Raw genomic sequence first — 27,844 nt, forward strand, 5'->3', positions numbered from 1 at the left:
GGTATATGGATATTTCCATGTTTAAGGCACAGGACCAGAATCCAGGATTCTTGGCCCTGGCAGACTTTCTCTGTGATACTAGGTAAAACTGGGTAAAAATATAAAAAGAGGCTCTGGTTAGTGTTGCATAGGCAACCTTCATTCTGACCTGTCTTGAATTTGTTAGTGATTAATTTTGCTGTCTGCATGGTTTTTTCAAAGATATTTTTGTGTAAATTTTTATAGATAATAATATAGCCTTTGTCCTACAGGATCCCAAAGTGCTTCTCAAGTTATACACCTAACTGGCCAAAGCCTACTCCTGCTGAGGCCAATAGACTTTTTGCCATCGATTTCATTTGGGCCAGGATTTGGCTGTGTAGAAATGGAATACAAGCAATTCCGTATGTCCGTATGGCCTTTAATAAATTCTGGTTTCCCACTTGAGCAATAAATCTGCCAGCAGAAGAGTAGTACAAAATTTGGTGTCACTTACTGAACAACTAAATGTTTCAATATAAGCTTTGTAAGGTATCAGTAGGCCATAATGACAGTTGTTCTAAAAGTATCAATAGCATAATTTCGAGACAGAGGGGGATGATGCATGGTATGGTGCATGTAGATGTGGATGCGTGTGTAGAATCTCTGTATACGCAGCAAATGTATTTTCAAATCACTTAATAAAAGATCAGCTGTAGTTAGTTGCATAATCTAAAATTCTGGAACATTTTTGCTGTCCTACGTCTGCAAAAGTTTTCATTTAGGAACACACACGTTTCTTGTCAATGTTATTTCTACAATCACTTAGTTAGAGCAGGGCATATTGTTCTCTGAGTTTCTTGTTAAAATGTTTCACTTAATTAAACTTTTACAACCAGTTCTGCTCTATGTCTGATACTTGCTGTAAATTATAAAGAAAAGCCCCTCTGGCATTTATGAGAATTCAGATGATGAAGACTACAGGAAAGAAAAAAAAGAAACAGTGTCACTGAGCCCCAGATAGTTGCTGATTCCCAGTTATCTGCCACACAATTCAATTTAATGAAATATAGTATTTCTTATTGTATGAACTGGGCTGAAAAAGAAGCCAAAATAGAATTAATAATATTTCAAATGATTATATTGCAAACGTTTCATAAGTAGAGTGATTTGCAGCATTATTTGAAAAACTGTGGTTTTGTCTATATTTCCGTAACATATTGCATGGAAAATAAGGCTAAAATTTGCTTGAACCCGAAAGAAAAAGAAACCAACAAACAAACAACAGGAAAAGACAGGGAAATTGAAGTTACAACTGGTTGTATGTGCTTGTGGGGCGCACCTATGCACAGTTGCAAACACACACATCCCTTCCTGTGTCAAAACATTGCCAGAGTTTCAAAGGGGTGCTTGAGATGACCTCTCCGGTGTGGGGATTTAACAACAGCTAAATTCCAGCGAGATCTCGTTTTTGAGAGCAACGTTCTGCTTCCAGGCCCTCCCAAAACCAACTGTGGGATGACTGCAAGATGGCTGTCACATCGAATACAGTACTGAGAGCTTTAATCCAATTGGCGGCAACGCTGCTATGAGACTTGGAAATCTCCTCTAACCTCTAACCACAGTTTAGTGCGCAAACTATTGTGTTTGCTCTTGGGAAGCTTCGCTCTTGCCAAAGAGAGCCAGTATTTATGCTATTTGGCATATTTATTATTCAGTTAACCCATTCCTTATAAGTAAATGCTTTTTTAGAATTTATAACTGTCCCAAGAACTATGGGTGATGGATAGAAATAAATAGCCATGAGGGGGAAAACAAAAGAAAACAAAACTTTAAATCTCTCTTCTCCCATAACTTTTATAATTTCTTCTATTGTCCTTTGTTTCACAGGGCTATTTGTCATGATGAAGGGAAGCAAGAATCAGACAGTGTCTGAGAAATCTGGTTGTGCTTAAACATTTGTGAAATTCAGGGAAACGGGTTGTGCAATCTGACATCAAATAAAGATCAGATGACCCATAGGCTTCAGTTTCCTCGTGTATGAAGGTAAACGGGCCCTGCAGCCAACATCTTTATTTACTGGGATACTCAGTAGGGCACATCAACAGGGATTTTTATACCTCTGGTTCCCCTGGGCAGGGTGACGTACGCAGATTAGTTCTATTCGGAATGAAAACTCCTTATTTTGCAGTTCACAGGGAACTACGCCATCTCTTTAGAGAATTATTGCTATATTTGTGATGGTTGAAAGCTCTAAAAGGAAAATGGATTTACCTTACTTTCTAAGAGATGCCCACTCTGTTGAAGCTAGATAGGGGCGTGTATACTACTGTGCTTGTCAGATTCTGATCTTAGGGTTAATGTAGCTCATCTGAGAAAAATCATTACTGGCAGACTTACTTGGGTAATAATATTATCTGGCAATAGGGATGTGAAAGTCATATAACCCGACTTGCTCTGAGACCTGGCTAGACTGGTGTGGACCAGCTGTGGAAGTGGGACCATTATTCCTGCATAAACCCAACACGGGCTCTCCCGTTTCCAGGATCTGACCTAACATCTTTGCCTGGTCCTGCTCTGTGCTGTAAAAACGTATCTGCTGCCACAAAACTGATCCGGGTATTTGTAAATCGGTGCTCCGTTGCTTCGTGTATGTAACCAACCATGCCATGGGATGAAACCAGACCCTCTGTTTTCCCATTAATGAACAAGCAACAACCATATTACAGAGGGAAATGATTGTATCAAAAGAGACATGTACACAAGATTTCTAGTGTCGTTTGTGAAAGAGTTTATTCTCAAAGAGGCAATATTATTTCAGCCTGAGCATGCCTGTCTCAAGGACTATCTATATAGTATTGCAACAGCTGAAAACAAACCGTAACAGGTTCACGCATTTTCCACTCAAAAATAGCCCTATTTTGTGAGTGAATTCTTCAACATTATTTAAATTCATCTTTAAATTGCGAAGAATAGGCTTCAGGCTAGGGGACAAAGGGGAAAACTTTTTGACTCCCATCATATTCAGTGATGTCAGTGAAACTTTGACAGTTAACTAAACTCGCAACAAGTAAAAGTTAGACAATTTGATGTGAAAAACCAGAAATATCATGGGGAAACAGGTAAGAAAACCCTGTATTTCTGATTCATAAATTAGCCAGTAGAAAGAAAACTCATCTACAATTCTTGGCACAGTTTTCTGAAAACTGATACATGCATAAATTTATTTTTCTTAACAGAACATTGGTATTATTATCTGCAGTTTTCCAAGAGTCAGATTTCTATTCTGTTTATATTTCCATGTTCTTTTTCACTTTTTTTGATGTTATTTCCAGAATTCATTTACTTTTTTCTTCGTTTTTTTTTTTTTTTTTGTACATGCTCTTTTCTACGCTGGGAAAGAGATGTGTTTCCAAGTCATTCTTCAACTGGCTTATGAATGTGACCTTTATCTTAAAACCTGTTTATTCTATGTATTCCATAGCTTTTGTGACTATTTACAATATGTATTGCACATTATTGGCTTGATCCAACATACAGTGAAATCAAAGCAAAGACTTCCCGTTGACCTTGACAATTGTTGGATTAAGCCCTATGGTCCAAGTAAAAGCAGCTGTAATGAATGACACAAAAATGTAATAAAGAACTCATTTATTGGCTTATTAAGCTTATTAAAATAACCTAGTGTAGATTATTCAGTTTTCATTTACAAATTCAAATTCAAACAGTATCTACCTGAAGCTCCAGTATGCTGATTGCTGTTATTTTTAAATACATTGTGGTACAAACTTTTTACTTCTCCTCTTCTGCGTGTCCACTCAGCTCTTCATGCGCTGCTGTATATTTTCCATTATCTGCTGAAGACTCAGTTGCTCGGTGGCAAGCTGTTCATCAATGAATCTTTGCATTTCTTCCCATTTCCTGGAGCCTTGCTCAATGCCTTGCTGAATCAGTGTGCGTGTTAGTTCCACTTTGTTTCTGAGTGCCTCTCTGCTTTTTTGGGGCATTTGGTAAACGGACTGCCAGTCAAATGGCTTGGGCACGTCTATTCTAAGCTCTCCTTGACGAACAGCGATATACGGCTTTATGCTCTCAGCTGCTATTTGCTCAAACCAACGAAGAAGCTCTGAGATATACTGTAGGAATGCAGAGTAATTTTCTATAGTTAGATCAATTAACCTTTTGGCCTCGCTGATTAGCTTTTCTTGGGAATGACTAAGCTGCCCATAGATCTCCTGGAGTTTTTCTTTGACTTGCTTGTTATGTTCATCGATTTTCCTCTTAGCAGCTGCAGACCAATATCGGATTTTTTCCTGAGCAGCAGATGAGAGCTCCATCACCTTCTGTTTTCCTTTTCCTTCAACATCAGTTATAAGGTCATAATATTCCTGGCTGTAGTTTTCCACCAATTCTCTTACTTGGTCCGTCAGGCGTGTAACTGATTCAGCAAGATTTCCAACATAATTCTTCTGCCAAACCACTAGTGTATCTATTAGATTCTTCAGCCATTGCAGTACCTTGTCTTCCACCTCATAGTATTTCACTGACCATCCAAGTGTAGTCGGATCAAAATACTCCTCCCGCAATGCCTTTACATAGAGGAGAAGCTGCTGCAGCTTTTCTGAAAGGTCCTGGAACGTCTTCTGGCTAAGATTTTTAAAGTGAGAAACATATTTTTTAACATCTTCTGCCAAGGATCTCAGTTTCTGTGCATAGTCTGAAGCCATTGCATCTTTGTACAGCTGCTGCGCTTGGACTTTGATGTCCTCAAAATTTTTGGATTGCAAGCTTCTAACCATTTCTTCTACCTTCTGAAAAACTTGTTGCACTACTTGTTTCAGTTGCTTCAGCCTTCCTGCGAAGTCGGCTTCCTGGAGAGTAGCAAATGTCTGCCTGATTTTTTCCTGCAAATGTTTCAGCATTTCTCTAATTTGATCAAGTACATTACGACCTCTAAGAATTGTTTCAGAAGCCGGAACTCTGACTTCCAGCTCATTGATAGCTGCAATCAAGGCATCAAAGTACTCCTGAAGTTTTGAAAGGCATAAATCAGCATATTTTGCTACCTTCTCTGTAGTCTTAAGGTATATTTCTTCACCAGTGTACTTTTCGGACAGCCCAGGGACCTGGAATTTTGTGGTCTTCAGGAATTCAATGGCTGAGTCAATTAGGTGCTTTATTCTCTTGTGATACTCTTCTATTATGTCAATTGTAGCATCCAAAAGCTTTGCTTTTATTCTTTGATAGTCAAATTGTTCAGCTTGATCCGCTGCTTCTTGATATAGCTGTTTAGCTTTGACCTTCATCTCCTGATATTTGCCAGAGGCTTCATTGGCAGCTGTGCGAAGCTGAGCATCTATTTGATCTATTTGTTTTACAGCTAATGTGTATGCTTTGTCAGCATTATACTGCATGATATTCTTCATCTTTAAGGCAGCAGCACTAATTTCCAGTCCCATATGCTCCTTATGATACCGATTAACGTACCTATAGGCTGCATTTGTCATTTTAGGTACTTTTTCTTTTAGACCCAACAGCAAGTCTTTGGCAGCATCCTCTTTCCAGTTTAATTTCATTTGAATCAGGTCAGGTTTCTTGAGGGATATCTCACTTTTTAGTATTTCAATGTCCTTCTGAGGAGCAGACTGAAATATAGAACAGGATAAGAAAAAGGTAGCTTGTATATAAAACAAATCAGGTATTATTTATGAGTGTACTTCAATATTCTCATCTTTGCATCTTTAATTTTATTATACAGTAGGACAAATAAACTACATTTTTTTGTCTACTGTATGTTTGCTCTCATATTGAAAAGTTATTTTGGAAGAAATTATATTGTATCAAGCTACTTTGTGCCTCTTCAAACAGTAGGACCAGCACATAGCTTAGTCTGGTCTTTTTAAAAATTTGACTGCAAATAAGATTTTTCCTTCCTTTGTATCAAGTACCTATCATGTCTCATAAGGCACGCAAATTACTTGAGAAAACGGACCTTCTACTCATTCTTGAAATCATTTAAAGTGAATTCAAAAGGCATTTTCTTCATATGAAAATATTAGAGGATTTCATTTTGTAATCATTTAAATCAAAGAGACAATTTACAGAGTTACTCAGAGTAATTAAAAGCCCTTGAATGAGCATCTATTTACATAAACAAATTTTCTAGTTTTCAGTAGTAAATTATTGTCAAGTTAGTGAATTATGTGTTGCTTGTGATTCCTAAATTAGTATTTCATTCTGGAAGGTAAGATATTAAGTTTGAAATTGTTGTAGTATGCCAATAATAATACCATGTTTTGTTAGCAAATCTAGTAAGGTTTTTAATTCTCATAACATATTGTGACATATTAATGGATTAAAAAGATGGTCTGACCTCTTCCAGTGCCCTGGTTCCTATAATGGCCACTTTTGTAATAATTACAAGTAGCCTGATGGGTATATGTTAAACCTGATGGGTGGCTTATCTAAAACTGGATTTGTACTTTCTTCATTTTCAGGGTGTGTGTCTTCCTGACCATAGGAGAGGGCAAAATTAACTGCATGGAGGAGTTGAAACAGCCTCTTCACACAGATGCTACTTTTAGTATTGGAAAGGCCAGCGTAGGAAACAAAAACTTTAATTACTGATAATATACTTTTCTTAGAACAAAGAGTGGTTAATTTGCGTCTTTACATAAACATACACAAACTTTAAAAGGGAACTTCTCCTCTGATGGCCTAACCTTTTTTGCTTTTTATTGTTCATATCAAACTTACCCGAGTTCGGTAGTAAACTTTCGCCGTGAGAACGTCAGTGTCCATTTCAATGACGTAGCCCAAGGTCCCAGCAGAGGGTGAAGATACTGAGCCGGACAAGCTGCTGTCAGTCTCTTGATAACGCATATGAACGTCTGTAAAAGTTGGGCTGATGATGTCTAGTGATGCAGTGTTGTCCATGACTCTACAACAGTGAATACACAGCTATGAAGGAATGCGCAAAGCACGAGACCAATGCTGTATGTCTAAATACAATACCACCTATTATTTTTTATATATATATATATATGTAAACAATGCCTTTGTCATCAAAAAAAAATGTAGGGTTTTACTATCCACGTTTCTTAGGATTTAGCCTAACACATTCAAAACTTCACATCACTCCAATTTTCCTGTTTTAGATAAAACTATATTGAGTTCCGTTGAGAATGTTCATTAAATTAGGGCAGCAAAACAAAATCTGTAGCTGTACCACTGTCAGCTTTCTACAGACTTCTACAAGGTGACTGCAATTTCTTCCGCCAGCACAAGTATAGGCAGCATTGTTTATCTGCATTTGTACTTGCTTTCACAGGCTCTGTCCCTTGGATATATCAACACAACACTTGCGGATCATAACAGGCAGTTAGAAGGCCAGCTCTGTAATCCCTAGTACTGGTAGCTGTGAAGAAAAATTACTCTTTAATGGCTTGTGGTGTCAGAGGGATCCAGTCAAAAAAACACAACCTATGCTGATGGTCAGACCTAGAATTGCTCTGATTATAAAATACTGTGTTTATATCTCAGCAGTTTTTTGAAATGGGGCTGCTGAGAAAGCTATTCTAGAAATGCTGAGAGGGAACAGCTTTCCTGCTACCTTGAGAGGGAAAAAGGCACAGCCGATAATGACGGGGTAGCTACATTGGTTCATATTAATTACAGCAAAGCACTCTGGGGCAATAGAGATCAAAGCAACAGTACATCGTTGGCAATGTTGTCTATTATAAATTATATCATTAGAACAAGTCTTTACCTAATTCCTGAAACAGTAAGATCTTCCTTGTAGTTTGCGCTCATGTCACGATGTGAAAAGCTGCCAGTTGTCTTCATAACAAAGATGCCTTCTTCATATTTGTAGTTTGACACAACTGTGAAAAAGATTTCAAATGTGTGTATTTCCAGAACTTACCAACAAACAACACAAAATACATGTCCATTTGTATGTTAGATGGACAATTGTGGGGTGTTTCAGTAATATGTAAAATTATGTATCGAGAAACTGACTGCCCATAATTCCCCAAATAAAAAGATATGAAAATATTTGTTCAACTGGAGTATTTTAAAATTCAATGTTTCTCTATATTTAGAACAACATGGATATAACATTTTGTATTCATGCAGATCATAAATGGTGATTCTAATTTCTTGAGAGTTTAGAATTCTATTCTGATGCATATTTTTAGTACTATTGTAAAGTATAGAATTCAGTGATATATAGGACTCCAGACTTTTCCGAGTTGAAATAATTTTTGAAATCAAATATGCTTAGTTCCTGAGGAAAAAGATAGGTATTCCTTCATCTGAACTGAATCAGATAAAAAAGTCACCTGCCTTCTCTCCTTTACATGTATTATCATAAATAATGGAGGAATGTTATGTTGTTCACAATGTAAAGTAAGAAACTGCTACACAGAAAAGAGATCTTTTCCATTTTTTTTCACGCTATGCCATTAGTTATCTTATATCTAGTCATTAGCCTTCAGGGTGACTGACAGAGACTCTGATACTAATTTATTAAAAAATGCTGCTGTTGATAAAAGAAGTATAATCTAATGTCAATGCTAACTAGACAGCAACACCTTCATATACAAAGTCCTGGAAAAAAAAATCTGTAATAACCCAGTATACAGTATTTCCCCCCACATTGTAGCGTATAGAATTTCAGTGTCTTACCATTCAAGTCATATTCCAGGAACTGCAATGTTGAGCTGCAGGTAGAGTCAATGGACTGTTCGAAAGAGTCCTTTTTGTTTGTTAAGTCTGTTCTCCAGGTGACATTGTACAAAGGGGAAGCAACTTTGAAAGATCCGGTCAAGGCACCAAATGATGGGATGTAAATTCCAGCAGGCAAGGATATTTTGAGAGGGGGGATCTCAATTTTCTGCTCAGGAATTGTAATTGTAGGCAGATCAAAATCTGCAATCTTATTGGCTACTTCATCTAGATCTACATGGTAACTGCCAAGAGAAATACTCTTTGGAAGAGTGAATTGAGACATGGTTATTTGGTATTCAGGTATTGTCACCTCAAAATATGGTATTTTATATTCTTCTAATGTAATATAGTTGGCTCCTACACCCACTTTGGGGAATCTTAGTTTTGGCAGTGTGGGTAAATTAACATCAAATGGCATTGTGTTTAGTGTCTGTGGAATTTTTATGTTGCGCAAGTCAATGGTGTATGCTGGGACCTGGAGAGTGGTGAAAGGAACTCTGAACTCTGGAGTGCTGAGAACAGGGCTTGGAATCTTCAGGTGTAACTCAGGAATACTGAAAGTAAAGCCATCAGTCAGCTTATTCACAGGTATGGGGAAAAAGTAGCCATCATCACTCTTTGTGTACACGAGGGATGCTGAACCATTTAAGTACTGTTTTCTGTCAGCACTGGTAGTGACGTCCAACTTCAAGATATCCCATAAGCTCTTCTCAGAAATAGGACACTTTATGTTTTGGAGGAAGTCCATGTATCCTTCCACAGACCCAGAAATATCAAACTTTGCCTTTGATTTTTCATTTGATAACTGCATATCATGACTGAGAGATATTGACTGAATTTGGCCTTCACCCTTCCAGCCAACTTTCTGGTTCGCAGTATTGATTTTCACTACAACAACTTGTTTAACTGAGGCTGTTTCCAGGAAGAAATTTGGCTGAGTGGCTTGAATCTGAAGATCTGCTGATATACCCCAAGGAGCAAGCTCTAAGGTTGCTTTGCATCTCTGAGCCCCTGTTGTTGTGAAAAGAGGTGTATACCGTGCATAGTTTTTCCCATTGTGCTCCCAGACTGCATAAACACGACGTGTAGATGCTTCAACTGCAAGTACTTCTTTCATTTCACTGTTCCAGAGTCCATCTGCTTTGGAGTGGGCCTCAAGCTTGAGAGATGATCGAGCTCCATTAGCATTCAGATAGGTGTGTGCCTCATGGTCTAGACTTCCAGAAAATGCATTTCCGGTGTAAAATACTCCATCAATGTCCCCATTTGTAGAAGTTTCTACTGATATGTAAGATGTAAGACTTTCTAAAGCAAGTTTGTGAGCAATTCCTCCCTTAGCACTGGTGCCATATTTAGGAGTATTAAAATCATACGTTAATTTTAGCATTGAGGAAATTGTGGGTTTAGACTTAGTATTTCCAGAAAGTTCTTGGCTGAAATTCATTTTTAAAACTGGTGTGTTGATTTCTGCATTTGTTGCCACTGAAGCTTCCAAGTTCCTTTTTGTGAGACTAATAGCGCTGTCATGATTTCCTCCTAGAAATTTGTTATTAGTAAGGGACAATGCTGTGGCCAGCTTCAGCCCCCTTTTTCTTGTCAAACTTGTTGAACCATCCAGCTTAAATTGCAGTGCATCAATGACAGAAGAGGATGAGACACTGAGCTGCCCAGCAATATCTGACTGATTGAACAGCCCAGCACTTGCAGCTAAAGTGATCACACTGGATTTAAATGAGAAGTCGTAAGTAATGTTACCCATGGCAGGAATTAAGATGTGGTTTGATGGGCTGTTGATTCTGAATCTAGGAAGCTTTAGAGTGCGTAGATCCTGTGGGACATGAAGGACTGGAAGCTCCAGAGAAGGTAAGACGAGTGTGTAAGACGGTACTGAAAAGCCAATAAATGGGATTGTGAATCCTGTTGTGCTTATTTCTTTTGGGAGCATGTAACCAAAGGCTGGCATCTCAGCAGTAAAAGGAGAAACCTCAATATTCACAAGTGGAATGGTGTATCCTGGAATCCTGAAGGTCCTTGGTAGTTTGTTCAGTGATGTCTGTATTTTGTATTTGTCAAATTTTGTTTTGGCTTCATTGTATGACTTTGTGAGAAAATCTAAAGCGGTGTTTCTTCCTCTCTCAAAATGCTTGTTGAAGGAAATGATGTATTTATTAAGTACTTCATGCACTGTTGCTAAAGGAAGTGGGATTACATGCATGTCTTTGTTTTTGTCATACTGAGCATTCAAATTTAAATTAAAGGCTTGTCTTGTGGTCTTCAATAAATCCTTCAGGCCTACCTGTTCCCACAGTGAATAATCTTTTACCTGAGGAGTTTTGATTCCAGTGTAGGGAACCTGAAGCTGAGGAATGCTTAAAGGTATATTTAGGAAGTCCAGGTTGGCATCTCCATTCATTTCAACATGAGCTTCAATTCTGTCATCGTTGTTGCCAGCAGACATATTATGGGAATATCTGTACTGATTGAACCTGCCGGTAGCTTGCCAGCTGACCTGCTGAACAGAGGAACTGAGTGCAAAACCATAGTTATTCAGGAAGTCAATTTTGCCAGTCAGTTTCATGGGGAAGCTGATTTTCACATTTCCATCATTGTTTGTTAATAGACGAATTTCAAAAGGCTGTGCCAAGAAGGAAACCTCATTATTTACAGTTCCAGTAATCCTTCCATTAAGACGAGCATTGTGAGAGCCTGTTAATTCTACTTTCATTCCTCCGAGCTGTCCTGTGCCTTTTACATTCAGTACACTACGTCCCACGCGTTGCGACTCAATTTCAGACTGAATCTGAAGTGTTGCATAATTTAGGAAACCACATTCATATCTCATGGCTTGGTTGACTTTCAGGTACTTGTCGTTTATTCTGTTGTTGGCAGAGAACGTAATAATTGGGCCCTCAACCCTGAAAGTGGCATGTGAATCATGAGTGCCTTCATCGGAGAAATTAGGAGAAGCCCATTTCCAGTTTCCTTTGCCAGTGGAGGTAAATGATATGTGTCCTGCTTCTACCTCTGTTGTCATATTATTGATTAGATCAGCTTGGCTGGAGAAATCAGCTTGTGGAATATTCAGTCTGTGGGAATATGCCGTTCCACTCTGCATCCAAATTTTTCTTTGCAGCTTGACCATTAAATTGTTCTGTAGTTCTATTGAATTTTTCATTGTATATAAGTTTGCTCTAGTTTCAGCTTCACCTTCTACTGAAGTCCCTAAAAATACCACTTCATTGGTGTGATCAACTTTGAGGAACCTGTGGTTGACCTTCATGGAATTTTTAAGATTCAGCTGCTTCATCTCAGGGGCCAAGAGACGAGAATCTGCAACAACACTAAAAACCAGGAAATCTAACGCAGAGGTTGTTTGAGCTGAAAGGGAGGTCACAAATTCTGGACTGTTTGCAGATGATGTAGTATTATGAACCTCAGCTTGTGTAGACAGTGTAAAGAATGGAGAAGTGACTCTGAAAGCACCAGACAATTTGCCAAATGTAGGGACAGTCACAGTATGTGGGATACGTGGAAGCTGAAACTCTGGTATCTTCATGTTAGGAATCTGGAGCTCATTTAGATTTAGCTTTGGAAGCAATAATTCTGGTATTTGAAACTGAGGCATTTGTATCTCTGGGAAAGAAATGTCGGAAAAAGGCATATCTCTCATCTTCAGATCATTAAAATACAAATCAATTGCTGGTAACTGAAATTCACCAGACATGAGTTTGTCGATTGTTTTCACAATCTGAAGTTTAATCTCATTCAAGTCAATTGTATAGGAAGGAACTTCAAAGGTATTTAGAACTCTAAACCCTGGGGTAGTAAATTTCTTTGGGATTTTCATGTCCTTTAGTTTCCTAATATTTATCTCATAGGAGGGGATATGCAGATCAGTCAGTGGAACAATGAAGTCCGGTGTTCGAAATGTTGCTTCCCGAAGACTTCGGAGACTAACCTCAAAGGCAGGTATAGTGACTATAACAGTTCTGATTTCAGGGACTTTAAATCCTGTTTCAACAAACTGGTTTAAATTTTCAGCCCAGTTTTTTAGATCGTACTTTTCAGCCAAAGCAACAATTTTCTTAAAAGCTATGTTCCACTGGTCAGAAATGTACATGACAACAGAATTATAGAGTTGGCTTATCTTCTGAAGAAACCACTGGAATTCCTGGGAAATATCCATTTCAGAAATCCTCTCTCGCAGGTCTTCCAGATGTTCATTTACCTTGGCTTTCAGATTAGCAAATGTTGTTGAGTTTATGAGCTCCTTGAACCAGTTAATTATTGCAGCAAGCTTCGTGTCCCTTAGTTGTTCCATGTATTTTGAAATCACAGCTCTAAAATCTCTCATATACTGTTTCAGTGCTTCTGCTTTCTGTGGAAGTTCTAGATTTCTGAGTTCCTCATTTATTTTCTGTGTCACTTCTCGGATTTTGTTGTTTGTGTCATCAACAAACTGGTTATAGTCAAAAGACTTGAGCTTTTTAATAAGCATGTCAAGGAATTTGTTGACTTCCTTTATCATCATTTCATAATCAAAGGTTTGCACTTTCTTGACAGCATCATCAATAAAAGCAACAACTTTATCAAAGCATGACTTCACATCGATATTTTTCAGGTAAATGGTCAGTTTCTGGACAGTTTCTTTTATTCTGTACTGGTTAAGCAGTTCTATCATTCTGTCCATTAAAAAATACACCTGCTTATCAATTTCATATTTTACAATCAGTTTGTGCACATGACCTCTGAAAGCGCTGATCTTCTCAGATACTTCGTATTCCTCCATCCAATTTAGAATAAAGTCTTTGATTTGTTCAAGAACTTCATTAATTTTTTCAATTGGTAATGAAAGCTTTAATTTTTCCAAAACTTCTTTAGCATCAAACATTTTAATCTGTTGTTTCAAATTTTCTGCAATGCGTCTGACATCAATATTCTGAATCTGAATCTTGAGTTGTTCTAGTTTTTCCTGTATTTTAGCGGTAATTTTGTACTCATCATCTACATTTTTCATCCAAGCCAAAGTACTACTTCCAATTTTGCTAGGATAATACTGGCGAAAAAAAAATTGCAATTTTTGAATAGTGTCAACTACAGTCATTCTTATATTATATTTGTTATCTAGAGCTGTCATTGTTTCAACTATTTGGTCAAGAATCTGTGCAATAAGCGCTTTAATGTCATACTGCTCATAATGATCTTTGATATATTGCTCTATTTGTATCAGATAGACCTGCAGCTGAGACAGTATTTCTTGAAGATTGTCCATGGCTTTTTCCAGCATTATCTGCAGATCATCAGATGTTATTCTGTAGTCCTTTGTGAAAGCAACTAAATTATTTTTCATGCTGCTTACTCTGCCTTTCATATCTAATTTGTCCATGTAATCATTAATGTGCTGTGGGAGTTTATCCAAAGTTGCCTTGTATTTCCTCATATGCTGCTCTATGTTAATGTTCTTCAGGTAACTTTGTATGGCCTGCAGTGTGGATAGAATGGTGCCTCTGATTCGTTCAAAGTAAACTGGGAGATGTTCCAAGAATGGCAGGTTAATAACATGCATATCTTTATTTTTATCATACTTCACAAAGCCAGAGATGCTGAATTCTTGAAGCTCTGACACACTACCCCTGAGGCCCAATACATCAATTAAATTAACTTCTTCAGATGTGAATGGTAGTATGACTGATGTATCCATCACAGAGAGATCTGCTAAAGCTCTCCCACTAAGTTCCACGCTGGTCTTTTCTGCATCATTGGAAGCACTGAGATCTTGTGAATACACATTATTGTTTAGCTGACTTTTCAATTTCCAAGCACTTGACTGCTCTGATGGAGTAAAAAGCACATGAACTTTGTTATCAAGCAGGGTAGTGTATCTTCCTCTAGACTTCAAGCTATGGCTGGTAGATCCTCTGTAATCATGGGAGAAAGTGAAAGCAAGAGGCTCTGCTTTAAACAGGAATTTGCTGTAAAGGTCCCCTGTGTGTTCACCCATGGCAATCAGCTTTCCGTTACCGTTGGTATGTATGTCAGCAGTGATAGAAAATGGGGCCATAGTGGAACGCACGGCATTGCTGAAACGGAGAGATTTGGAGTCACAGTTTGTGTTCATTGTAACTGAGGAAGCAAGTCCCGCCACATTCAGATTAACTCTGTGACTCACTGCTGCGCCTTGAACATTTGCGACTGTATCTGTTTTGAAGTTTGCAGCTAGCTCAGCGTACGCAATGGTGTAGGTATGCCTTATTTCATCTGCTCCATAGGCTCCCCTGACATTGCCACCCAAGTTCAGCTTCAGAGGCTCGAGAAGGAGTTCTGCTTTGTTGGAAACTTCTACTTTAGTGTATTTAATATTATTGCTCAGTTTAGCTGTAAGTGAGGTAGGCTGCAGTTGTAGGTCAAAAACATGCTTGTGGAATTTGTCAAAGCTGAAGCTGTTGTCTAACTTCGAAGCAAATGTTAAGGATAAGCCAGGAATATTCAAGTCATTTGTGTACTCCAGCTTAATCTCTTTGAATGATCCTTGCAAATTATTTGAAAACTTGAGTCCTTCTCTGTTAACTCTGAAGTTTAAAATGTGTTTGTTGTCCATACCCAGAATGGTACTCTGATATTCACTTCCCAGTGTTATTTCCGCTAGGCTCACTCTTCCACCGAGGTTGAATTTTGCATTGTTTTTACCATAGCGCCCAGAAGAGGAGAGTGACATGGACCCTCCAGCAGTATCAAGTTTGGCATTCATTTCACTCTGCATTGTCAACGGACTAAACTGCACATTTGTGGTTGCGCTGCTGGCTAGACCGTACTGATTTACATTGAGGGATGACTTATGTGCAGCTCGATTCTTTTGATCGGTCATAGAGATATCAGTGTTGAAAACAAGATCCTGGGAATTGAGAGAACCTGCAAACAAGGCATAGTACTGGGTTTGCCTGTAAGTGGCTTGGTACTCAGATCGAAGTGCTGCCATCTTCTTTGACAAAATTAATTCAAGTTTATTGACACCTGCAACATGTCGATACCTCCCATTTGTTTCAGATGTCATTTTCAGCTGGCTGTTTTCATACTTCAGTGAGGCTGTGTTCTTTAACAGTCCACTTTGTACATCAGAAACTGAAGTAATGGAAAATAAATCATCACTGTATCTGCCGGATATCTGATTGGTAGCCTGAAGGTAAGAAGAATCCAACTTCAGATTTGATTTGCCTTCTAAAACCCGTCTCTTTTCATTGTATGAGCTTGACAGAGTGTAAATGCTTCTTGCAAAGACAGAACCCACTTCCAGCTGCCCTTCCATCTTAACGTTATTGATATTCGCGTTATTTGTCTTTTCAGAAACAATATCACCAGAGAATGAAAGCTGAGGACCCAGAGTACTGGATGCCATAAGTGACATGGTGTAGTTTGCAACTGGACTAGGTTCATAACTCTTTGTTCTGGCCACCTTAAAAGCTGATGTTAACAGTCTGTGCTTCAGGTGATTTTCATATGCACAGGTAAATCCATTTCTGCTATATGATGCTTCTCCAGAACCTGAAATAGGAAAAAGACAAAAGGTAATGGTGTAATTTATACCTTTTTGACTTTAAGATTTTGTCTGATGCCACTAAGCTTTTATGTTACGCTTGAATTGCAATTACTGTTATATCATTTTGCTTAAAAGGCCAAAATGTTTTGGTGAATCGTGAATATTCCTGTAAAAATTATTATTTTGATACTTGGGGCTAAAGTTTTGAACTATGAATAAATTAAATCTCTACACTACTCTACTAAATACAATTATATGAAACAACATGAAGTTATGTCATTATTTCAACTTAAATTAAGAAGATGGACTCTCAAGAATAACCCATATGCAACATCCCTGTTTTTAATATTTTCTTTATCATGCTTCATTATGGTGGGGAGTTTAGAAAAGACTGAAGCTAGCGTGTCTTTTTGCAATTTGAGAACACAAACTGCAATTTTAGATGAATTAACTTAAAAATACCAGTCTTAAGACCTATCCAGTCTGAGTCCGGGATAACTGCTATGTAGTTATGGCAGTATAGGGATATATAAAAATGATAAAAAAATATACATCTATATAATATATAAAAACAGAGCGACAAATAGACTGTGGGCATACCTACACATGCACCTGCACACCTGATTTTGAAAACATTTGACATGTCAGATACACAAGTGCTTGTAGAATCACGCCTTCAGTCTTGAAGGGCTTTTTCTTGAGTAGGAAATATCTAGGAAAATTTGAACCTCAAAAGTCTTTATTGAATTAAACTGACTTCACCTTTAGTGCCTGAATAAAGAGACTCACATAATAACTTTAAAAACAAAGAGTAAATGATCTGAGATTATACAACACCGCTCTTTAAATAAGCGACAGGAAAATGAATGTACTGTACCTGATACATGGAAAATAAAATCATTGAAATAATTTTTCCAGCATTGCAGTACTAGCACACATTCTTACCTTTCACACTGTAGGAAAGTAGCTCAAAAACTGAATCAGCGTTCGTGGTATAAGTAGTCCTTATGCCAGATGCTTTCTCTGTGGTGCTATTAGCCAAAGTGTATGCTGCTGACCAGTTGTAATAGTTGCTGTACACATTAGCGGAGACCTCTAAAGTGCCAAGTAAAGGCACGCGAAGAGGATAGGATTCTGGAATAGTAAATGTCGGGATTCTGTATTCCTGAGACGGCACACTTATTCCCATTGACTCCATTACCAGAGGAGGTGTTTTAACAGTCTGTGGCACCCTTATGTCATGGGATGATCTTCCACCAAATGGCAATGGGATATTAATTAGAAAACTGTTTTTATTTAAGTTGTATCTGATCCGGCCTTCACTAGAAAATAAAAGTGACTCTATTAGAAATTGTAAGTCCATGAAGCATATACAGAAATTTCCATGATTCCTACTATTCCCATAATACTGAGCTTATTCACATGCTTGTATCAATGTCCCGACTTTAGGTTTAGACAGGATGTAATGATCATCTGTTATTATCAGCATTTTTTAAGCACTCATCTATCAGAATTTACCGACAGCACTTTCGATATCAGTGAATTCTGCCAATTTTTTTTTCCCCCTTATTTCATAGTCAAGGAGACTCATAGGTCAAGTAGTCCAGAAACACATTCTTTCCGTAAGACCTTGCATAGAATTCAAAGGTTCCTGATTCTTTGTTCAGAGCTTAACGAACTAACTAACTTTAGGTCCCAGGTGGAGAGTGTCATTCAAGGGGCTAAGTACTCTACTTTTATAAATCTTGCATTTGATTTTCTACTCTAAGAATTCAAATCTGCTTTATGAGCACTAATGAAAACATGTACTGGCATGAAAATGATTCTCAAAATGAAGGAATTTGAATGAAAACAGCTGACATAAAGAAAAAAAAAAATCCTCCAAAAAAATCTGCCCCATTTGTGCAATATGGCATGCTGAGGACCAGAAAAAGGTGATTATATTCTTCTTTAAAAAAGCGATGTATTCTTATAGAAATACGTGAAAAGTCTTGTTAGCATTAGAAGTTCTAAGAACCTAAATTCTAAAGAATTTCTCTTCCTGATGATAAGCATTTCTAAAGTTTCATCCAAATATTCGGCATTTATTTTATTCTGAATAAAGATAAATAAAAATCCAACCATCTGACCAGGAGCTAGGAGTGGAAAAAATGGATCGTCAGCTGAAAAGCTTGTGGGCAAGAAGTGTAATTATGAAAAGGCAAAACAGGAGGAAATTTGGCCTTAATTTGTGCATGAACAATAAGCTGGCAGAGATGTTTTTATTGTTTGCCTAAATGGTCTTTTGTATTACAAAATCTTCTTTTTTACACTTAGAGCTACATCCTAAGATGAAAATTAAGGAAACACTTTTGAAATTTGTTCCATTATATCAAATGGTTAAAAAAGCAATATCACAGGGCATCAAAAATCCTATTATTACTATTATATTGTGCACTGCTGATAAGAATATAGGAGAAAAAACAGTTTTTTCCTTGCTTATGCTTAGCTTAGGAACACAATGGAAGCAATAGAGATGTGTGTCATTAACATACAGTTTCCTATTACCACAGTGAAAGATAATATGTGGAAAAACAGCGCTGAGAGAGATAAAATGCAGGACTCTTCTCCATCTGCTTTTGTAACCCAATCTTATACTAGCTTCTGTTACCCTTTACATTCATTTCAGCCATCAATATTTCCCTAGTTCATGGGAAAATTATACAGCTATGTTTCTATTCCTTACAGTGGCAGCTGTGGGTGTATTCTGAAGATACTACCAAGCAACGCTGTTCCTTGAATCCTTATGCACAGGCAGAGCAGCAATGTGATAGAACACTAACTGGTAAGAGCAATATGTGCTAGGAACTGTAATGAGAGCAAATCCTGGCAGGTGCATGAGCATTTTAAAAATCTATATCCACTTTGGCTGACTTATAGTCTAATTTCCTAGAAACAGAAGAAATACACTATTTATCTGCCTTCCAGTCTCTCTTTTTGTTTGTCAAACCCTGTGTTCTGGAAATTTTTAACTTATTGGATGACTTCTATCATATTTGACAGAAGGGTAAAAGCCTGAAGGGTAATTACATTCATGCAAGTTCTGTGAAACTCTCTATTAGGTGGAGGAGATGGGCCCAAACTAGTGCAAGCCTCCAGTCCATACGTGTACATCCATGGCATGTGTTGCCTCTGAGGAATTGACAGATGGAGTCAGACATGGGAAGAGTTCAGGGTACTATATTGGTAGAGGTCAACCAGTATGTCTAGGGGAATGGGAAGAACCGTCCAGTAGGACTGCACAGGTAAAAGGAGAGATATTAAGGTTACGGCCAAAGACAAAAAGGTCTGTAGGGATGCAGGACACAAACCTATAGGAAACCTGGCTTCATCAGTTCTGTGGCTTAGAGTAAAGATTGTTCAACACTGTATTTTTCTTCATTTCTCACTACTAGATAACACAATACTTCAGGATATATCCATGTGCTTCAGGAGTGACCGCTGAGTCAAATCTGTATTAAACACATGCATAATTTCCTCCATGTAACTTCATCTCTCTGATCTTAAAATTCTTTGATATGATTCCAATTTTATGCTAATGTTTACAGCATTTCCACGCTGTTTTATAAAACAAAGTAAACCAAAATGACAAAAAATATATGAACAAATATCTATTTTCAGTTTCCTGGGTGACTGTCCTAGTTTCTCTCCCTACCTTTTCAGGAAAAGTTCTTCAGGAATGGTGATAACAGGCAGGCTAATTTTCTGAATGCTCAGTTCCTGCAGTCCACTTAGTTTGTCTTGCAGAGTTTGGGCATAGGGGACATCTTTTGATGCCTTTTGCAGCCAGGTGTTGGTTGCCTACAAAGAAGAGACAAGTTTTTCAAAGTAAATAACAAGTTTTAGAACTTCCCAGTAAGTTATCTGAAAGCCATTGTAACTATCCGTATACTGAGTCCTAGGCATCTGATAAAGTGACTGGCTCGATCAAAGTTGGAAATATACATCTTATTCAATACGATGAGTGCTTTTACAAGAAGTTCCCATTTTGGCTTCCACAGGGGAGGCAAGAATTCACCAAGGCTATGTGGTCAAGCTGTAATATCTACTGTAACTTGAAACATACCACGATAAATTGTGACACAATATGTCGCAGTGTCATATCTGTATGAGCCACTTTCCGATCCAGCAGTTCATTGGCATGCTTCTCGAAAGTTTTTGGGTAGTCTGAAAAGTCAACTGGGAAGCCAGAAGACATTTTCTTCACAGCAGCACTGGCGCCTGAATTCCACTCTAGCTCAACTTTCTCAGAATCTGAAAATCATGAATTTAAAAGAAAAAGGTTAAATGAGTAATATTCTTATTCTATGTAGGGATATACTATAAACTAATGTAACAAGATGCTTAAATTTATAGGTTGTACACATGGATCATGTTTTTGCCCCTACCGTATCTGAGAAGTACTCTTTCTGAAACTGAGTTTCCATGAGTTGTTGCAGCTGCGTTCATCTGAAGATATCCTTTGGTTGGTGAATAATTAACCAGTGCTTCAGTTCTAAATTCAGTTTGCAGGCGAGGAATAGAAACGGTGCCTCCTAACATTGCCTCTTCCATTCCAGCATACCTGTGAAAGCAAAAAGTAAATGTGAATATAAAAAATTTCACTCTAATTGTTCACTTATGTTTCAGGAGCAATTTCAGCATCTAAATCTATAGTAAAGGTATAGTAGGTGTTAAAAAAAATAGATTGAATCAAACTTGTAAACTCTGTTCCAATTCAATGAATGTTTTCAGCTTCTGCTAGTTACTTTGGGAAATCTACAGTAAATTATTATATTGCTACTGTGCAGATACACACAATAATAATTCTGTATTAATTCCGTAATACTGAAATGGATGGAAATATGTACCTGTCTTGGTAAAGTTGTACCTGAACCAAATTCTGAACTCCTTACTCAAGCTGAATTTACTACTAAAGGATACAGACTGTGGCCATGAATCACATAGGAACAAAACACTTGACAAAATATATTATGCCACAGGGCTTCATTTTCCTTTATTCACATTTATTTTATATCTCTGTAACTTTGTTGACTTGAGCAAACTTCTAATATTATGTTAGTGCAAATGAAAGGGAATTGAGGTCCCTGACATCTGTCCAAAGCTCCCACTGATATCAGAGGCAATTCTGCATGAACAGCAAAGACAAAGACTCCCTGGGGCACCATCAAGATCACAGAATTCCATGGAAGATTGAGGTTTATTAAAGAATGTGATCAGCTCATTGCACTATGAGCTTGTGAGGCAGACAGTTTTAGAAACCCTGGCAGGCTGAACATTTTTGTTAGCTCCCCTGTAGGTGTTCCCGGAAATATTCTCATCATGAAGCGTGGGAATTTTTACAGGAAGCTCTCAGTTATTTTTGGTTTTGTTGCTTATTGAGTGCCATTAGATTTCTTCATGGGGAGATGTAATAACTTTTTTTTAGAGCTGAACATAACCAGTAAATGATAATACCTCTCTGAACAAATCTTGCCTTGTTTATATCCTTGGATTATCACACCTGCAATAACACTAGTACAATGTCATTCTTGTAGTCATGTGTGTGCAAAACATGGAAGAATTAGCCCAAGGAAGTTGTAATACAAATTATATATATATACATATAATAGGAAAGATCAGTTGGTGGACTAGATGTATTTATTTGATGTATACGTGATGGATCACAACTAAAATACTTCAAGAGCTTTTAAAGAGGGTTTGAATGACAAGTTTATATGTCTCTCTATATAAGGAATTTCTCCAAAATGGGATAAAATTTCCCAAAATTCTCTACCTTCAATAAAACCTTTGCTATCTTATGCAAAGGTATCTGTAAAAGCCTAAGTGGTTTTCTGAGTTACCTTATCTGGCCAGTAAGAGTAACTTCAGAAATCTTCTTGTTATTGAAGTCTAAGACAAAAGTATATGCTTTCTTCCCAGAAATGGATTCATCAGTAATTCTGAAGTTTGTACCAAAGTCAACATCAATATCTGGAATGTGGACGTCACTGGTCAAAATCTTTCTGTCTCTGTTGTACCTGAAGGTCAATGTGGCCTCATGCTGCTCTACACCTGGAAAACATAATGTATTTTGGTTATTCGCAACTATGGAATCTTTTTGGACTTTTCTTAAAAGGAGAATAAAAAAGTATCGACTGGAAATTATATCACCCTGAAGATCTAACACAACCTTTGATGGGTCTGAATTAGAAAGTGGATCATCTTTTTTTCTCCTCATCTTCTAAAGCCATCATGGGCTGATCCACTAATCCTGTCACTACTTTTGTTAGGTAAACTTGCTATCCCACAGATTCTGCCTTTGAAAAATTTTCTGTTTATGTAGTTCTTCTCAATTTCTATGCTTTACTTCCATATTTCATCAGAAATGGTATTTTTCTCTTGCTTACATAGAACTCATTAACAACTTCTCTTCCTTGCTTCAATTCTCCAACATCACACTTTTATTTAAATCATGGGGAAATATTTTGGGGATAAAATAATCAGGCTCTGATCATGAAAATTTTGCACTGGGATTGCATATATGAAATTAAATGAGAATTAAAGGGTGAAAATAGTATTCCATTTTATACTGTAAAGATTTTTTTAATGATTTATTCCTACAAATATTTTTCACATTAAATGACAGTCAACTGAGCTAAACCAAATTTCTTTTTCAGACTCTTACCTTCTGCCTGGACAGCAAACTTTAAGGTGTCTATCAGGTCATTGTCCTCTCTCTGCAGGCCATAATTTGCACTTGCAGAGTATTCCTTCACTTCACCTGTGGACACTATTTCAACTTCAAATCTAAAGAAAGAATAAACATATGTCTTGTAAATAACTATTTTGTTCATGACCACAAATAGAAGAAATCATACAGTTCCTGCTAGTTTGTTTTTAAACCTCCTGCTTGTTTGTTTTTAAAGATTTTTAAAGGTAAGCTTTATGTGAGAGGGCAGTGTAGATACTAAGCCCTAAGAGGAAAGGTTAGTTAACCCAAAATAAACACAGTTAAAGCTGATATGACTTACCTGGATTCTCCAGTCAAGGGATAATATGGAGCTGCCTCTGTGGCACTGGCATTAGAGTACAATAATTTGCTGCAGAGATTTAGACCAGTAATGAAAGGCTTGCAAGAAGTCCAGGTTTCTCGGTTCTCAATCAGAGGTGGAATCTCTTCAGTTTTGGCTGGAGACACCAAATGTAGCGTGTTGCTGGAATGGAAAAGTGAGCCGTTCACTCCCAGGACAGGTGTTCAGATATTGTTCTATTAAGAAGCTTACTTTCTGACTAAAAATCACCTATTAAGGTAGGTGTTAATGAAATAACATATGGTGGTTAAATGATCAAGTGGTTTATTATTGTAAGTAATATTATTGATAATTATAATTCTGTGTATTGAGCCATTTACCCTCTCTAAAATTAATATAAGTAGTTCATTTAAATTCAACCTAAAAATAGGCATTGCTATTATAATAAATTTTTTATGAAAGAAAACAAAATAATAGAAATGTTCAGTGTCTTGTTGAAAATTTCAGAAAATAGTGACAAATTAAATAATCTGTAAGCCTTGACTCCCAGTCGCCACTTATCTGGGCTATTTGCTTATCTTACAAAAGAAGTTATCACACTTTTACAATGTCTGGGATTTTTCTGAACTGAAAATTTCTCCATGTGTGCCCCAGCCTCTCAGTTCCATCACAATAAGAGAGAAGGGAAGAACATAGCCTCGAAAGTTCTCATTCAGTTCTCATTACCTGATACTGAGGAGCTTTGTTGGAGTCTTCGGAGCAGGAATGCTGAATTTCAGTTGCCCAGCTTTCATACTAACATGTGCTTCAATTCCAGACTCATGGAATATATTAGAATTCACCTCCACGCCACTTCTAGCAAATTCAGGCATGTTTATTCCCAGGTGCGTTACAAACTCAATTGCTACTGAAGGTTTCGCAATAAGTTCTGCTTGCATCTATTTAATAAAAACAAAATGGTATATTTATTTGCCCAATTCGCTTCTTCCTGGATCTATAAAACAAATGTAATATGCTTGATAATCTAGAGGTAGGGTTTATAGAATTGATTTTGCTATTCAAAGAATTGTATTCCCAAGTCACATAAGCAGAGGGACCACATAAGTGGTAACTGTGATGTAACAAATACAGCAGGATGATAACACCAAGGAGCCTTACCTACTTCAATGCAAAAATACCAATGCTCCAGAAAGGTTTTGTACATGCAGTTACTTGAATGTATTTTTAAATCTGAAGACAAGAGCCAGTTTTCCATTGTAAAAACAAAATAGCAATTTTCAGAAACAATGAGTAAACTATTCGACAAAAAAGAAATTAATCCAAGATTTGAATTTCTCTAAACAGAAAACAGCTTATTTTCAAGCTTTTGGTTTTGCCATTACAAAAAGGGACAGAATGCAAAATTCTGGAAAAGATTCCAAAGGTAACTAAAAGGCAACCAGTACTAAATTTGAGGACATATTTTTTTATTTTTACTTAAATAGTGTATATGGTGGAAAATTAAAAGTTTAAGTGAACTGAAACTATTGAGAAACTTATATATAATATTGACTGAATTGGAGAAAAATAGTTATTAAAACTGGCAAAAAGAATGGAAATATTTAATTTTTTATTTTTTTTTAATTTTAACTGGATAATTAATTTCATGTAATATGCTCTTTAATTGTTATAATTTTAAAATGTTTCCTTTCAGATCATTTAACTCAGTTTTCAATATTTCTTCTAATTGAAAATCAAAATTTTCACTTTGAATGGGCTACATCAAAATTTTTTATTAACTGTTTGGTTTGAACACCAAATTCACATGCTGTAGCTTTTGTACTAGTCTCATTTGAGAGCCCGAAGAGAGAAATAAACAGAGATTAAAAAGATTATTTTTGAAAGGGTGATTAAAATACTTTAAATTCATAAATTTTATTATGTCTCATGCTTAATGTATTATATGTATTACTTCTTACTTCAATGTAAATGTCATTCACAAATTAACTGGAGACCTCTAATAAGTAAGCTGGTTTTTTCATTTAAAGAGTATTCTGTAGTCTTTAAAATTCTTCTGGTGTTACAGTTTTATCCCTAAATGAGACTGTAGATTATCAGGAGGAGACAAAATAAAGCAAGGTGTTTTGATGCTTACGCTTTTTTGATGAAGCTTCACAGCTACTTTGGCCCCAGGTGTCGCTATTCCAGACAAGGCAAACTTCAGCTGCAAACCTGCTCCAGTTGGAAGCTCAAACTCATTGTCCATGAACATGTAGTGGACAAATAAATCCCTGTCCACACCTTTTGAGATGGCTTGTGCAATCTGTGAATCAAACAAGGAAATGAACACTAAGAAATCTACACTTTGGAATACGTCCATTTCGTACTTTAAAAATTGATCATTGAATGATTGCAACCGTACAATCCAGAAATTAATTTAATATACAGTACAGAAACTAATTTCTACAGATTCCATGCTTCAAAAAATATACTAAAGACTGTTTATCAAAATCTTAGCTTTAAATGAATACTAGATTTTATCACCTCCCTTGATACACACGGATCACCTACCTTGACATACACATACAAAGGTAAATTCATTTAGATAACACGTAACATTCTGGCTTCCCCAAAGTCAATGGCAAAGCTTTTTTTTACTTCAATGAAAGAAGGGTTTTACCAAATATTCCTAAACTGTACTACATCTTGCTTTCTTTTAAACATGGCGAATTATTGCTTAATATGAATATACATTTTAGCAATCAGAAATTTAGTAGTATAATAAAATGGCCAGCACTAAGATTTTGGGGATTGTTCCAATAGGTATCTCAATCATACAATAAGATCTGAACCTTCCTTCTTTCCTTCCCCTCACCCATCTTCCAGAAGGACTCCAGTTGGTTATTCAGGAGTCTTCATGGGTTTCTCATTGTGCTTCAGACTAATCTGCATATTTTATTTTACATAATTTTATTTTCATGCTAGTATCAAGTATCCATTCTTTACATCATAGATAAACACAATCAAAATCTTAAAAAAATCTTGTACAAACCCCCCAAATTAGTAATACACATTGGTGCATCAGAAACATACCATTTCTGGAACAGTCTGAAGAATTTTAACGCTCTTTAAAATCATGCTTCCCAGCAATTTGAAATCATTGAGTTTCATGTACCCAAGTTCTTCTCCCAGGATTCTCAGATATGCTTTTCCTTCGGGAGCCTCCTTGTTGCCCAATTCTTTTATCAATTTTTCAAGGTTAAGCATTATTCCTTTCATGAGATCCTGAAAATTTGGTCAGAAAGTAGTAAAACAGATTTATGAGAAATCTGTAAGATCATATATCTAAACCAGTTACTTACTGAATGCCAGCTAATCTGCACATGCATTTCTTACAGATTTGCCTCCAGAAAAAGGCCCCTCCCACATACAATTAAGAAAAAAACATTGCTAAATAGTATTAAGCATTTCTATTTTAGCTTACCAGAAGAGAAGGCTTGTATACAATAGAGAGGGAAGTGCTGTAATTATTGTGTAAAGATAGGAATGCCGTGCTGCACAGAGAATGTTTTCAAGCTGTACCTGATCCTGCTTGTCATCCTGGGAGTAACCAAAGTAGTCAAAAAGTGCCTTGGAAACCTGCGCTGGCACTCTGCCGTCAACCCAGTACAAGGCCTTGCTTGCAGTGTCTGGGAAAAACCCCTTCTCTCCAAACAAAGCTTCCAGTGTTGGTTCAAACCCCTTTCCATCCAAGCCAAGCTGGAATGAACAGGACAATGCAATAACTGAGACAATTTCCCCACATCTTTGGAGCTTTGCAACAAATAGACTTCTTGGGGAACAAACAATACATTTAAACTTTATCCTACAAGTCTATGATTCTTAAGGGAAGAGACAGAATACTAGGTCTTACAATGAGTTTTATCTCTGTGGTGAGGTCCAACAAAAAACCTACACACAGGCTGTATCTCCCTTAAAATCTACTATGACTACTTCAGTGTGCCAGTAATAATTCATTAGCTTGAAGTCAATTTGTTACAGATGGGTTCATTTTACCCTAGCTGAGGCCTTTAATAACTCCAACAGGGTCGTCCATCCAGTCAGTGGCAAGTGACATCACATAACGGTTGGCTTGCTCTAACGCCCATTGAGATCAAATGAAAGTCCCCTTGTAAGCATAGTGATCTTTAGATTTCTCCCAAAGCTTGTAAAAACAATACGTTATTCAGAGGAAGTTGTTATAAGCAAACAGAAATGAGAAAGAAAACAGCTGAATACTAGCAAAAGTTTTTGATAATTGTTGTACCTCAAAGATATCGCTTGGGGCAAATCCATACACATTCAGGGTGGTTTTCAGCATAGTCTCTTTAGGAATGTAGCTGTTTGGATCAAACACCACATTTCCCTCTAGTTTGGCAGAGATGGGATCAACTCCAGGTACAGAAACTCTTTTGGAAATCTGATAATTTTGTGAGAATTTTCTGAAATCTTTGGCTGTTGGAACCTGGTTTCCTTTCAAAGCTTCTTCAACTCGGCTTTTTAGACTAGGAAAGAGGACAGCAATACAAATACGATTAGTATAAATTCCAGA

General features: G+C 37.0%; 1 protein-coding gene across 1 annotated transcript in view; it reads right to left on the reverse strand.

Moving 5' to 3' along the window:
* Positions 1-2,734: 2,734 nt before the first annotated feature.
* The window catches only part of APOB (apolipoprotein B), a 38,074-nt gene continuing 12,964 nt past the window's right edge, over positions 2,735-27,844 (reverse strand). Inside the window, exons 14-29 of the mRNA XM_063330555.1 lie at positions 27,560-27,797; positions 26,836-27,012; positions 26,347-26,538; positions 25,409-25,576; positions 24,001-24,212; positions 23,275-23,457; positions 22,929-23,050; positions 22,105-22,315; positions 20,650-20,825; positions 20,328-20,515; positions 19,917-20,062; positions 17,168-17,544; positions 8,647-16,227; positions 7,727-7,841; positions 6,715-6,898; positions 2,735-5,603 (exon numbers count right to left, since the gene is read on the reverse strand). Of these exons, the coding sequence (XP_063186625.1) occupies positions 3,777-5,603; positions 6,715-6,898; positions 7,727-7,841; positions 8,647-16,227; positions 17,168-17,544; positions 19,917-20,062; positions 20,328-20,515; positions 20,650-20,825; positions 22,105-22,315; positions 22,929-23,050; positions 23,275-23,457; positions 24,001-24,212; positions 25,409-25,576; positions 26,347-26,538; positions 26,836-27,012; positions 27,560-27,797 (12,097 nt within the window). The 3' untranslated portion in view covers positions 2,735-3,776. The remainder of the gene's footprint in view (positions 5,604-6,714; positions 6,899-7,726; positions 7,842-8,646; positions 16,228-17,167; positions 17,545-19,916; positions 20,063-20,327; positions 20,516-20,649; positions 20,826-22,104; positions 22,316-22,928; positions 23,051-23,274; positions 23,458-24,000; positions 24,213-25,408; positions 25,577-26,346; positions 26,539-26,835; positions 27,013-27,559; positions 27,798-27,844) is intronic.

This window comes from Chroicocephalus ridibundus, chromosome 3 (genome assembly GCF_963924245.1).
Source record: "Chroicocephalus ridibundus chromosome 3, bChrRid1.1, whole genome shotgun sequence".
Lineage (NCBI taxonomy): Eukaryota > Metazoa > Chordata > Aves > Charadriiformes > Laridae > Chroicocephalus > Chroicocephalus ridibundus.